We start from the raw sequence: 13,232 nt of genomic DNA, 5'->3' as shown, positions 1-13,232 counted from the left end.
AAATCTATTTTGAGCGCAAATTTGGAGGCCATTTGCTGGGAAATGTAATCACACATAAAATAAAATAAGTATTTTAATTTTTTCAGTTTTAACCATAAATTTCACTGGATAGCAGGCGTGAAGGTAAGGCTACAGTGTTCTATATACACCTAATAGTTTTTTCCGCCTACGCTAGACCAAAGAGAGCGAAAGACTGCCGCCATCACTGAAGTGCGGATTAGTTTTGAAATGTCGAACGCGCAAAAAGTTACCGACGGCCAGGAGGCATCACCAGTTATCTCCATCGACGCGGAGCGCCACCTCTCTGGCGAAAATGAAGAAATTAAGCTTCTCAACGACGCCGCTCAGTCCTTACCGGCTGACGCCGTAACGGACTTGCTGTCCAATGAGGTCCGTGTGAACTAATTATCTAGATTCTCTTTTTTTCTCTGTTATATTCAATTGAGTTGGTATGTCCTTGCTCTATGTTGTAATTTGACAAGACTGAACTTTTTTTTTTTTTAAATCAAGTGTTGAAAATATTTGGTTATGTTATAGGTGTGTATGAGATGTATTTTTCGGCTATTTGGAATACTCTTGCCTGCTTATTCATCAAATTCACTACGAACAGTCTTGTGTAATATTCTTGGAGTATTAGCTGAATCAGAAAAATCTACCGTGCACGTTGAGCCAAAATTCTGCCGAATTTGTTTAGGCATCCTGCAGTTCACTCATTGCGATATCAAAGCAATGTTTGTGAAAATGGAGAATGCTAAAGATTTGGCTGTAACAATTTCTGACTTAGTAAAGAAGGAAGGTTATCAGATTGATAGCTTTTCTCTTGAGGTGTCCATACCTCCGGTTATTTTGGAGAATGAGAACAGGGTCTGGTAAGGATTGATTTCTTTGTTATTTACATGTCTTTATAAATTTTTTGTTTGTGTGCATTTGATGAATTAATATTATAAAGAGTTCTTAAATGCATTATCTTAGTTACAAGAGTTGTGCTCTTGTATGGTCTGTTATAGATTTCTTTCTGAAATATACAAATATTCGTCTGCCAACAAAATGTGAATAAATCTTTTCTTTTTGTAATTTTTTAGGTTATATATGAAGAAGAAGTATGGATCTGAACTTTGGTTCCAAGAAAGGTCATTATCTGAGCACATTTCTGTAAAGGATGCCTTAAAATTTGCTTTATCAGATCCTCTTCAAACATTTTTGGTAATTAGATATTTTCTGTCCGTTGATTTGCAGCATTTAATATCATCACCTGTTCAAAATCATTACCTCTATGTTCTAACTATGACAAGTTATTATATTATGTAAATTGTTCATGCATTCTTGTTTTCAGATAAGTTACTGATGTCTACTTTGAAAAGTTGAGGACTTGTTATACTATAGACAAAAATGTCTATTGTATACAAAAGTGTAGAAATAAAATAGATCTTCCCCATTAATCCTTCATTAAATTGAAGTCTTGCAGGATGTTAAATGCTGTCAAAGCTCTTTCCGAATCCGTTTGACGTACATTCATGCAAAAGCATCAAAAACGGTTCAGAGTTCTGTTGAGAAAAATGAGGGCTGCAAAAGAAGGAAAACAGGCAAGTCAAGTTGTTTATACAGAAACCAAAATCTGTTATTATCTTTTTGAAGGCTGTAGTTACTACATTGCTTCTTGCTGCCTTTGATCCTGTTTTATTAGCGATTATCTACCCTTGCCTTTTGAGGTCTTTGTCATTATATGATTCTAGACTTTTTGATTTGCTAGTCCAGACCCATAGATATTTTGCACTGTATTTCTAAGTCAATAATTTCTTACATATCAGAAAACAGAAAGATGCTAGTGCAAATTGTGCATAATTTGAAAAACCAGCACTTCACGTTTTTCCTTTTTATGGGAGTTACAGTAAATATTTTATGAATAATATGATGGGAGCTAGGTTGAAAAGTTGGCTGCTTAGATTTCCCCCCTCCCAATCTCATGCATGCATATGTATGATATGTCTTATTTTGCTCTCCTATATAAGTAGTTCTACAGAATCTATAGTGTGTGATGGTGGTAGTGGTTGTTAACTGACTAATAAAAGGAGTGGCAAGGTGGTTTTGCTTTAGATTCTTCCTTAATTTTAGCAGAAGTGGTTGTCCCTGTGAGACTATAAGGTGCTAAGTGAAAGAAAGTTCCTGGTCATTTTTCTTTAAGGTTTTACTTTATAAAATTTTTTACCATGTGAACCTAATACCTGTCATAGATCATTACATATTACTAATCGGTTTTGAATTGGATTTTGCTTATTACTATTATGTCTTCCCAAAAACTAAATGTTTATACATTAATTTATTATTGACACTTGGCATAAAAAGAAAAATTAACTGGTTATGGTTAACATTCAATTTAAGTTAATGATGAAGGAAATTTTAAATAAGAAAGCAGAACAATGTGATGATCCTGCCTCTTCATGTAAAGAGAGTCAATTGACTTCAGAGTTGTGATGCTGACATGCTTTCATTTGGTTGATTCAGGTACTAAGAATGGCTTTGACTATGTCAAACATGAGTCAGTGGTTGATGGTGTCGAAAGTTCTGTTTGTACTACTATTGAAGCAAATGCAGCCTCTGAAAGATCTTCTAATGGCTTGCAAGATAATGAATCTTTTAACATGTGTGATTTCCTGCCAGAAATGGTAAATCTTCACGTCTCAGCCTACAGTTTCTCTACTTGAATAAGATTTGTCTGATTGCCAATGCTTCACCAGTTGGACTTTTCTTGAAATTTGAACATTATCATTATTGTAATTAATGGTTGCTGAGCTCTTTAGTATTACTATTCTGGTATGATTTTTGGAAGGAAATTTCAAAATGCTGCTTTTTCGAGTTTATGTGCAAATAAGTACATGTGGTAGTGGGTGTTCAGATTAATGGATGAATGAAAGTTTGATTGCAACTATTGATGTTATTTTTATTGATTAAAAATTGTTGTGTTCTAGATGACTCCTGTTTATTTGGCTGTTCATTGGGTTTGATATCACGGAGTATTTAAGTTTTTGGTCCTCCTACCTCTCTAGGTCAAGGAACCTTGCTGCTTGGAGTGTCTTTGCAGCAGGACTCCTATCTTCTTTGGTGGAAGATACCTAAAGGTATTCAGTTGTTCATCTATAAGATTTGAATTGATGTTTTCCTCCTTTAGTTCAATTCAATATATCTTTGTGAATTTAGTACAAATGGGACTACTTGCCTCTCTTTTGTTAACAACATTTGAGGTCCCTATATCTGAAAGTAAAAAAGTCATGTTTACATTGGGTTGTTCTTTTCAAGATTTTTTCTTTAAAATGAAGTTAAAATAATTGGATTTACAGTGCTTGGAGGGGCCATGACCTCCTCATGCTTGTTCCTAGCACTATGCATGTAATATGAATAAGGAATACTGTTCTCACAGTTGTACATCTCACATATACAACATCACAGTATAGTATGTTTGGAACCTTATTTAACATGCAAAGAAGATTTCCAATGCCAAACTTGAAATTAAGACTATGCAAACACATTTTCTCTTTCTTTAGATCTACTTTTGTTCTTTGGTATTACAGTACTCAAGAAATGTGAGTCAAACACGCTGGATCATTGATGAGGAAAGAATGGGAGAAGCATCTATTGAGGTAAATCTACTACTGCTAATGGTCAATAACATGTTTAATAGGGTTGATAGGCTAATGTTTTTAGCACTTATTCCACAGGAGATAATAGGTGGTAGCATTCTTCCAATGTGTCAGGGTGACAATTACAAGTTTCATGCAGCTGGTAGAGAAGATATAGATGTACTGAAGTTCTACTTCACATATGGTTGTTTGAAATCAGTAAATTATGTTCTGATCATTGGACTTACCGTTCCAGGTTCGAATGTTAGGATCAGGTAGGCCTTTCCTGGTTGAGGTACAAAATGCACGCCAAGTCCCATCTGAGTTGTTAGTGAAAGAAATAGAAGAGAAGATAAATAACATGGAAAATAAATTAGTAAGTTCAATTCCAGGTTTGTGATGATTTTTCTTTCACTTCTGGTTATCTGTGAGCAGGATTCACTGGATAAGTTACTTTTTGGTGCAGGTGAAGGTAAAAAATCTTAAAGTGGTAGGCAGTCAGGGTTGGGACCTGATGCATGAAGGTGAAGCAGAAAAGCAGGTTATTTTTCCTTTGTAATTGAATGTAGTAGTTCATCTTTTCATTGTTGCTCCGAATTCTGAATTTATTGAGTAAATCTGACCTAGATTAGGTCCATTGTTTTGCAGAAGCAATATGCTGCATTAGTTTGGATATCCCACCCTCTTCAGGATGAAGACTTGCAGACTGTATCTTCTCTCAAGGAGATGGTGAGTAGTTACACAAGTTTTGTTTGCTGCTTTCCTATGATAATATAGTGTGCCTGCAGTATCTAATATGATTCCTATTTTGATATTTTATCGTGCTTTCTGAATAACAATTTTTAATTGGTGGGTGCCAACCTTTTTCTGTACAGTAAAGAGAAGTATATATAAAATTTTTGACTAAATTCAATTGTCAAAGATCCTAAGGGGGCTCTATACCGAAATTTAGGCTATTTACATGGGATTCCATAAGTAATTTTTATACATATAAAATAAAAAACATTAGGCTTCTTTGGCAAGGTTTTATTTTTTTTAATTTTTCAACTCAAACCATATTCCGGTTATTCTGCAGCAAATTTTGCAGAGGACCCCAATAAGAGTGCTACACCGTCGCAGTCCATTAGAACGCGAAAAGATTATACATTGGTTTGAGCCTCTTAAATTTTGAAGAATTGCAAATCATAGCTCCGTAACTGTTTACCAATTTAGAATACCTTATCGGAAATAATTTTAGCTTATATGTTTAATTGTAGGATGAAAATTGAGAAGATTGCTGGAAGTTCTCAGTATTTTCTTTTGCATCTTTGTACCCAGGTAATATATTTTATTTCAATTTTTTTACCATTATATCTAGTTACTAGATTTATATACGCAAAGCTAGTTGTTGAATTAATGATTATGACATTTGTTTTCAATCAATGGCGCTTGATAGAAACAATGTTGATAACCTTGTAACTGGAAAAGATATTTATATGGTTTTGTGATAACTAGTAGGAACTTTCGTTAAAGAGAAAAACAGATACAAGGCCCTCAAGTATTTTATACCTTCTGTGCTAAAAACTGATTAAAGTCTATTATCTGGTGAAATACTAATGATGATATTTTCAATGGCAGGCTGGAACATATATTAAGGAATTTGTTCATGGAGATCTTGGGCGCACCACTCCGAGGTACCGAAAAAACTAATCATCAGTCAAAAAAATGTTTGCAATGGCAACTACATGAGCATCAAATTTGTCGCTGATTGTAGAAATTTCTAATTATTTGCAACTTTTTCCTTGTCTTTCAGCATTGGATCAATTTTGGGATGCAGAGCAGAGATTCTGCAACTTGATGTTACAGAAGTGAAAATGGATTGTTTCCTGCCTGAATGAAGTGAACATGGACCCTAAAATCAGTAAGAGGTTCTTATCCTTCTCATGACGCTATAGGGATAATTTATATATCAGAAAAGGGATAATTTTAAGTTATCGTCTGCCTCTTCTGCTGTGACCTATTTTTGTCGTACTTTAGGCTAGGTTTATTTTTTGGTTGGAAGCAATAATACACTTGGATGGCTTTTGTTCAAGTTAATACCTGATATTATTTAGGACATCTTGCTAGAATAGTTGGTATATTCCATTGGCCTCATCTAACTTACATTACGATAGATTATCGGCTTCGCCGTCTTGATTCCAACTATTAGTGGCCAGTGCACCTGCAAACATGCTGGTGGCGGCGAACCTGATTGTAGTCTAAAAGTAAAAAGTAAAGCTTAATATCGAGAAATGTGACTAGTAGTAATCTAAGTTTTTAATGGGTAACAGTTGAATCTGTTAATTATCGTAAATGTAAAGAATGCCATTCTTTAAATTTTTCGATGGGTTTAGATTAGCTTTCAACTACCATCCAATCAGGTAAAACTGCGAAACTCAAACCTGAACCTCAACAATGTGGTAATGAAGGTACACGATTGGTAAAATTATACAATGAAATTAGTATTGATTCTCTAGCTTTTAGATTTAGACAGGAAAAAAACCCATACCAGACCAGGTCAAAAGTCAAAAGCCGTTCCAATAACTAAAACATTGAGCATAGGTTTAATTTTCAAATAAAATTGTCTTCAAATGCTAAATTTAATTATCGGAAGTTTAAAATTATGTCACATGTTATGACTATATTTGAATGCTCAACAATCACTAAGATATAGCCAAAAATAAATTTTGACAAAAAAAGTGGTTATTAGTTACATTTAATGATTTTACCAACAAGAAGAAATTCGTTTTTGGCTACTCAGTCCAAGAAGCATCTAACATCTTTGCCATGAAGCCATAGCGATCTGCTGCTTCATCAATCTGCAGTAGGAAGCGTCAAGGTAAATACTTGAAATAAAGGAAAAATAATATATACATGATACAGAACTCAAGTAATCATAAAAGGGATGGTTACAATTTTCTGTGTTGGACGTCCTGCTCCATGTCCAGCTTTACACTCAATGCGACCAATAATCGGGTTGGTCTGAGGGCTATTCTCCAAGCTTGTGCACAGAACATATTGCAGAGTCTGTTGGAAGCATGAGAGAGGAGTAAACATGTTGACGTCCAAATTCACAATAATGGCAACACATGGGTAATTTTTTGTAATGGCACATACACAGACAGAACTCGACTCCTATAGTGCTAACAGAAATGTGAAATGTTGAAAGGTATATCCAATGCTATAATTACCAGACTGGGCCTTGACCCAGTCAAATGCCCGGTCTGGGTTTTATATCAGACTTGTTGACCTGACGATTAGACTGGAAAAATAATACTGTATAAATAGATATTTATTTATAAAAAATCACAAATGAAACTTGTGGTGTATAGCCTATACACAGCAAATGCTGGGAATTAGACATACGCATTCACACATCATGACAAATATTAATAATGGACAAGGACACTCACCGCCAAATATTTCAATGTGTGCAAAGGCACTACGCGGTCATCATGATCAGCAGTCAAGAGCATGGTAGGCGGATACTGGCAAGGTCGATCAGGATGCAGTTCCCATGGTCTTCTGACATTATGCAATGGCGAATACCTTGAGAGCGGGAAATAAACATAGAAAAATGAGATTCCCAATCTAAATATCTATTGCCTTTCTGCCTTAAGAAGAGTCAAAAAACAATAATTTGTAGGAGGCAAACAAGCTGTGTGAGTAGTTTTAGCTCAACCTCATCTCAATTAAATATACAGACCTTGTCAAGCAAGTAAGACGTTGGCTCAAGTTTGACTAAAATTTTTAATCATTTAATATTAAAAAATTTCATTGAAACCCCATAATTTTTAAGAGTTTATTTAAGCCGAGTCATGAGGTCGTAAGTTCATTCGTGTGTTCTTATAAAGTTTTTTTCTTTTAAATCTCTATATTAGGTAGAGTGTTTTGGGAAGAGTGTTTTGGGACATTCATAAAAGATTCAAAGAGTTTAAAGGTTTCAAAAAGTGGTAGAAGATACTAGAAAATGTTGGCAGAATGTGAAAAGTTCAAGAAGCTTATTGTCTCTCTAAACCCATGTTAGAGCTTTATCTCTCTAAAATCTTGTAGTAAGAGTAGATATTTTTACAAAGAGAATACTCCTTAAGATATGCTAGAATATTTCTAAGTCAACTAATTTAAGTGACATCATATACTTGATGATCAAAGAATCAATTATAGTTAAGAAGTGAAGAGGTGGAATTTTCCTGCAAATACGAGTAGGGTCATTTGTACATAGTGAGAAAACAAGCTCTTTCAAAACAACTGTAAAGCTTTTGTATCTAACACGTTTTTATTAATGCTCTCTTTAATCACTCCTCTTGTTCAATTGTTCTCATTTTAAATTTTGAGAACACAGACTTATGCTTCAAGGGTGAAGACAAACCATCCAAAGTTGCATGGTTGCAAAAGATTCAAATCAAACCACGACGGTTGGTATCGAAGCCAAGGTAGTAGAGTTTTCTGGAAGCGTATTGTCTCTATAAGGTTCCACACCATTCTATAGCTCTCTAGATCCATTTAGAGTTTTATCTCTCTAGAAGCTTGTAGTTAGGGTAGATATTTTCTAGACAGAATACTTCTTAGGATATTTCTGGGTCAACTAATTTGAACCACATCTTGTACTTAGTGGCAAAGGAATCAAATTTAGTCACATCTTGAAGAGGTGGTATTTACCTATAAATAAGAGTCAAATCATTTATACATGGATAGTGAGGAACACAAGCTCCCTCAAAGCAAGTATGAAGCTTTTGTATCTAACCTTTTTTGTATTTCTAATAAGTCTCTTCAATCACTCTATTTCTTGTTCACTTCTTCTTATTTGGGGTTTTGAGAACTCAAAGGCTTACTAAGGTGTATTTTGCAAGCATCTAAGTCGAACAGATGCAAGCGGTTCAAATTAGGTCGTGAACTAGGTAGTTCAAATTCACATACACCAAAAAATAGTGCAGTTGTAGTTTCATTCAAAAATGTATGTTAGACACTAATCACTAGGGGCCTAATATCATGAGGATAAGAGGTAAGTTGCAATGCTTAGTTTCTGATTAAATAATTTTTAACATAAAATTCATATTAAACACATAAAATCAAGTTTTAGTATCTAGTACTCACTTGATTAGCCATTGGAATTCTTCCTCCTTTTCTGAACAACCATATTCAGAAGTCCATGCATGACCTAGTAAGCAAGTCTTCATCAATTTATGTGATGCTAAAATTTGAAAAAAAAAAAAAGCATTGCAGAAGCCAAATAATTAAACTAACCTATGGTAAATTTGTGAAACCGCAGCATGTCCATCACCCCAACAAGGGGCAGAGCACAACCAAAAAGATCAGGTCTCTGCAATTGTCAAAGTTAATTTTGCAATTTATAAATTCACTTTTATAATGACAAAAGATACAAGCATAATATACAACCAAACAACTAAAACATTTACCTGATTTATACAAGCACCAATAAGAAGCCCCCCATTGCTGCCCCCTTCAATACACAACTTTTTGGGTTGCGTGTAGCCAGCAGATATGAGGTACTCAGCAGCAGAAATGAAGTCATCAAAGCAATTCTGTTTTTTTGAAAGCTGGGCAGCTTTGTGCCATTCTTCCCCATATTCTCCACCACCACGAATGTTGGCAAGGCAGAATACAACACCAAGATGTCTTGTGAGCACAGTACGACTGATACTAAATGAGGGTGTGAGACTAATGTTAAATCCACCATATCCATATAACAAACAGGGGTGTGATCCATCTAAAGTAATATTTTTTCTGGATACAATGAACATTGGTATCTTTGTACCATCCTTGCTTGGATAGAAAACCTGAATCCAAGTTTAGCAAGAAAGTAATAGATGCTTAGACAACTATTTAAGGAAATGCTATCTTTAACAAAGGTTCATGAACAAAAGTGAAGAATGTAGCACAAAACAACATTATGCTAAAAGCACAACAACCAAATTAAAGATGAGGCAAGACAAAAAGTAAAAGATCAACAATCACTTACCTGATCAACTTGGAAGTCAGTGCGATCAAATCCATGAACGATAATTTCACGAAATATCTTCATTTTTGGAGACTCTTCAGCCAAGTCACATTGATATATGATGCTAGGTGTGAGGAAGCCACTAAAATGAATGAAAATTATATTGTCTTCACGACGAGCAGATACATCATAAACGGAGCCGATATCAATTGGTAATGGATGCAGGAAGGAACCAGTTTTCAAGTCCCTTATCTGCAGAACATGTTTCACATCACTCATGTAACTAAGAATCATTTGATTTCCATTAGCAGCACAAGCTGATGCAAGCACATCTTTCTCAGCTTCTGGGACAACATCAGACCAAGTACTTGGTTCCTTGAGATCTACTCTAACTAATTTGTATTTTGGAGCATCTTTATTTGTGAGAAAAGTAAAGACACTTTCATCATTTGCAATTGCCGTATACTCTGCATCAAATCCATCAATAAGCTTAACAAATGGAAGAAGGCCAGATTTTTTCTTGTAACCCTCAAGGCCTTCTGGCAGAGTAGAGAAGTCACAGTAATATAGCTTGTTGACTGGGTCACAACTCTCACTTATATACAGGAGAAGAAACTACCAAAAAAAGAGAGCATAAAATTAGAGTCAACTTGCAAGAATTCCATACACAACTTACAATTTTCATAAAACCTATCTATTTAGACCTATTTCAGACATGCAAACAATTAACTTTTATAGACCTTCTTATGGAAAAGAAACCACCCAGAAAATTACTCAAAATAAAGAAATAAATTTTACACAGGCAACAGGTCGTTAAAAGATGATTACCTTCCCATCTTCTGTAACACTGCCTGAAAATGTATACTTGGGGTTTTCTGAATCTCTCCAGCATAAGATATCTTCGGACTGTTCAGTACCCAAGAAATGATAGTAAAGCTCATGGTAGAGGTTAGCATCAGTCTCGGTCCCAGCATCTACTTCTCCCTCTCTACAGAATAGAATTACCATTACATAATCATATCTTCAAAATTTAAAAAAAAAAAAACATATGAAATTTGTCTGATGAATTAACAGATGAAAATAACACCCTAGCTTTTCCAATGATATAAAACTTTCCCAAAATTATCCTTCAGAACTATTATGATTATAACAACACCAATTAAAATTCTCTAAGTTGTTCCAAATTATACCCTTAAGGATGGATCGAATGACATCCCACTCATTTCCTTACTACTCATACATCATACTTAGATGATAAACACTTACTTTGGAGCTGGGTAGCGGGAGTAGAAAAACCCTTTACTATCATGAGTCCAGCTTATACCCGAAAATTTAACCTGTAACAAGAAGTAATACAATTCATAAGCCATAAATCATCGTTGCTTATCAATTTAAAAATCTAGAAAACATAATGCAACAAACTGAACTGACCCAAGACAAAGTATCAGGCTCTTCTTTTTGATCCTCAATTCTCATTACTTTGATAGTGGTCCAATCACTTCCACTCGAACTAAGCGAGTATGCCAAATATTTAGCATCCTCGCTAATCCCAATCTGGGACAATGCAATGGTTCCATCCTCACTAAGCGTATTTGGATCAAGCAAAACCTTCGGTTCTCCATCTAAACTATCCTGAACATAAAGAACATTTTGCTCTTGAAGTCCACTATTATGGAAATAAAAATACTTATTCGCTCGCTTAGCCGGTGCATCATAGCGTGGATGATCAAGTAACTTCGACATCTTCTCATGAAACTTTCCCCTTAATTCACATTTCTCAAGCACCGAGTCTGTCAATTTCACATGCTTTTGCACAAAATCTTTCACTTCTTCGGCATCTGGATCTTCAAGCCTATCCATAACAAAACAAGAAAGTAACATCAAACAAGAAGAAATGGCCAGAAAAACAATTTCGCTCAAGTTAAATTCATTCGGAAATTGAATTTTTGCAGTCAATTACCATCGATAAGGATCGGCAATCTTAACGCCATGGTAATCATCGACCACAGACTCGTCTCTACGAACGGTCGGATACTGCAAGCGTTCGCCAATGGCGGAAAGCGAGCCCATAATTGCACGACTTGACGAGAAAAATTTAAAATTAGGTCTTTGCTTGCTATGTTCGAGGGGCAAATATAGAGGGGCGTGTGTTTCGAGCATTTGCCAGCGGTCAAATCGTGGTATGAAATTACAAAAACGCCACGTGTGGCGAGAGTATGAGTACATGGTCACAACGGCGTTTCTTCAACGATTCGATTGGGGGCTGTGCTTGGGTTAAGCTTGTGGATACTGTAGCCTTTAGATGTCGTCATTTTGGGGTCATCTGTAACCACGTTATCATTGGAATTGGAATGTCTTTTCTATGCTGCACCACCGAAATTTCAAGGTTACAGTTTACGAAGATACTTCATTTAGTTGTCCCAATTGTCACGCTATTGAGTCAGCAAGTGTGGATTCCATCCTGTCAAGTCCGAAGAAAGATCACCTCAAAACTTTGTTTTAAATTCGAATTTAACTTGTCCGGATTAATTGATGATATAGTAAAAAAAAAGCTATTAAAAAGTCAGTATGGAAAATAAATATCATATGAAATAAAAAAGATAAAAAATTGTTAAATAAAATGAACTTTTAGATGACTCAATTAATTTAAATTGATTTAATTTAAGTTTGAATTAAAATTTTTTAATTTGAAATCAATTTATTTGAGACAAATTTGAATTCTCTAAAATTGAATTTAATATGAGTAAAGTCAAATAAAACTTAATTTAAAATCAATTTGAATTTAAAATAGATAATTCAAATTATATTTCAAATTAATGAATTATAATTCCATTTAACTTTAAAATAATTTAATTTTAAATTTTATCTTAATCATCAACTCATTTTATTTTATAAAAATAAATCTAATCTATAGTTAAAACTTAATTCATCCTATTCAAATTTAAGTAATTTAAATTGGATTTGACGCTCATTCTCTCCTAGTCACCAATTGGGTAAAGCTAATTGTTTTTTTCATCCACGTTTCATCGTCATTGCTTCTTCGAAAGCCCATAGGCACTGAAAGACGACAACTTGAAAGTGACACTACTTAATTTCAAAATGTTTAGTCAAAAAAGATACACATGGCAAATTCCCATTAACCCAATGTCAATTGTGTGAGAGACTAGCAAATTTGTTCTGTTTGGACGGCTGGACCCATATATATAGGTATATATATATATTGATGTTTATTAATAGTCGCCATATACCGGTCCAACTGAAAAACCGGACCGAAGCCATCACCGAGGCAAGAGCAAGTTCTAATTTGAAAACATTATCTTTTCTTCTAGTTTATTGTCTTTCAATGTTCTCTGTTGGGTGAAGAACAATTTGGATTCATCACATATTACAATTTAGTTGATTGGAGTTGTTTCGGTATAATCCTACTTAAAATTTTCTTTACAGTTAAAAAAAAAGGAACAACTCTCTTTTATACTTGTATCATCATTAATGAAGTGCTCATTGTTCCCAGAGCCCATGGGCTTGGGCCATTAAAGATTTTAATTATACACTATTTCCTATTTCCCTTCAATTTATTAACAATAAAATTTGTTGTTTATAATCAGTTGTTGCATGGTATTTTATATAATTAAAACTCAGAC

General features: G+C 34.5%; 2 protein-coding genes across 3 annotated transcripts; one reads left to right on the top strand and one right to left on the bottom strand.

Annotated features, from left to right (window-relative positions):
* The first annotated feature begins 86 nt into the window (after positions 1-86).
* On the top strand, positions 87-5,711 carry LOC123229369 (tRNA pseudouridine synthase Pus10). 2 transcript variants are annotated; one of them, XM_044655138.1, is made up of 15 exons: positions 88-390; positions 538-869; positions 1,083-1,203; positions 1,466-1,583; positions 2,503-2,663; positions 3,045-3,116; positions 3,567-3,635; positions 3,714-3,794; positions 3,871-3,990; positions 4,081-4,155; positions 4,263-4,343; positions 4,690-4,763; positions 4,871-4,931; positions 5,232-5,287; positions 5,407-5,711. In XM_044655138.1, exons 1-15 carry the CDS (start codon positions 229-231, stop codon positions 5,489-5,491), a joined length of 1,668 nt encoding a protein of 555 aa, XP_044511073.1. In that variant the 5' UTR covers positions 88-228; the 3' UTR covers positions 5,492-5,711. The 2 variants fall into 2 exon arrangements, 1 of the variants encoding a protein (XP_044511073.1); XR_006504864.1 differs by lacking the exon at positions 4,690-4,763 and having other exon boundaries at positions 87-390; positions 5,407-5,492.
* Positions 5,712-6,213: 502 nt separating this feature from the next.
* Positions 6,214-11,909, bottom strand: LOC123229368 (prolyl endopeptidase-like). Its single transcript, XM_044655137.1, has 11 exons — positions 11,552-11,909; positions 11,023-11,443; positions 10,858-10,928; positions 10,420-10,579; positions 9,613-10,206; positions 9,050-9,430; positions 8,877-8,952; positions 8,727-8,790; positions 7,046-7,181; positions 6,546-6,659; positions 6,214-6,451 (listed from the first exon to the last, which is right to left on the bottom strand). Exons 1-11 carry the CDS (start codon positions 11,815-11,817, stop codon positions 6,386-6,388), a joined length of 2,349 nt encoding a protein of 782 aa, XP_044511072.1. The 5' UTR covers positions 11,818-11,909; the 3' UTR covers positions 6,214-6,385.
* Between the last annotated feature and the right edge of the window lie 1,323 nt (positions 11,910-13,232).

This window comes from Mangifera indica, chromosome 11 (assembly GCF_011075055.1).
Source record: "Mangifera indica cultivar Alphonso chromosome 11, CATAS_Mindica_2.1, whole genome shotgun sequence".
Classification (NCBI taxonomy): domain Eukaryota; kingdom Viridiplantae; phylum Streptophyta; class Magnoliopsida; order Sapindales; family Anacardiaceae; genus Mangifera; species Mangifera indica.
Note: the sequence above shows the minus strand (reverse complement) of the source record. Positions and strands in the feature narration are given on the sequence as shown.

What these genes read in the sequence shown, in the direction of transcription:
- LOC123229369 (XM_044655138.1), top strand. Translation starts at nt 229, where the DNA reads ATGTCGAACGCGCAAAAAGTTACCGACGGCCAGGAGGCATCACCAGTT. An exon ending in ATCCTCTTCAAACATTTTTG is followed by an intron (nt 1,204 to 1,465) that starts GTAATTAGATAT and finishes GAAGTCTTGCAG; the next exon opens with GATGTTAAATGCTGTCAAAG. An exon ending in CTGGTAGAGAAGATATAGAT is followed by an intron (nt 3,795 to 3,870) that starts GTACTGAAGTTC and finishes TTACCGTTCCAG; the next exon opens with GTTCGAATGTTAGGATCAGG.
- LOC123229368 (XM_044655137.1), bottom strand. Translation starts at nt 11,817, where the DNA reads ATGTACTCATACTCTCGCCACACGTGGCGTTTTTGTAATTTCATACCA. An exon ending in ATTGCCGATCCTTATCGATG is followed by an intron (nt 11,444 to 11,551) that starts GTAATTGACTGC and finishes TGTTATGGATAG; the next exon opens with GCTTGAAGATCCAGATGCCG. An exon ending in TCCCGCTACCCAGCTCCAAA is followed by an intron (nt 10,580 to 10,857) that starts GTAAGTGTTTAT and finishes TCTATTCTGTAG; the next exon opens with AGAGGGAGAAGTAGATGCTG.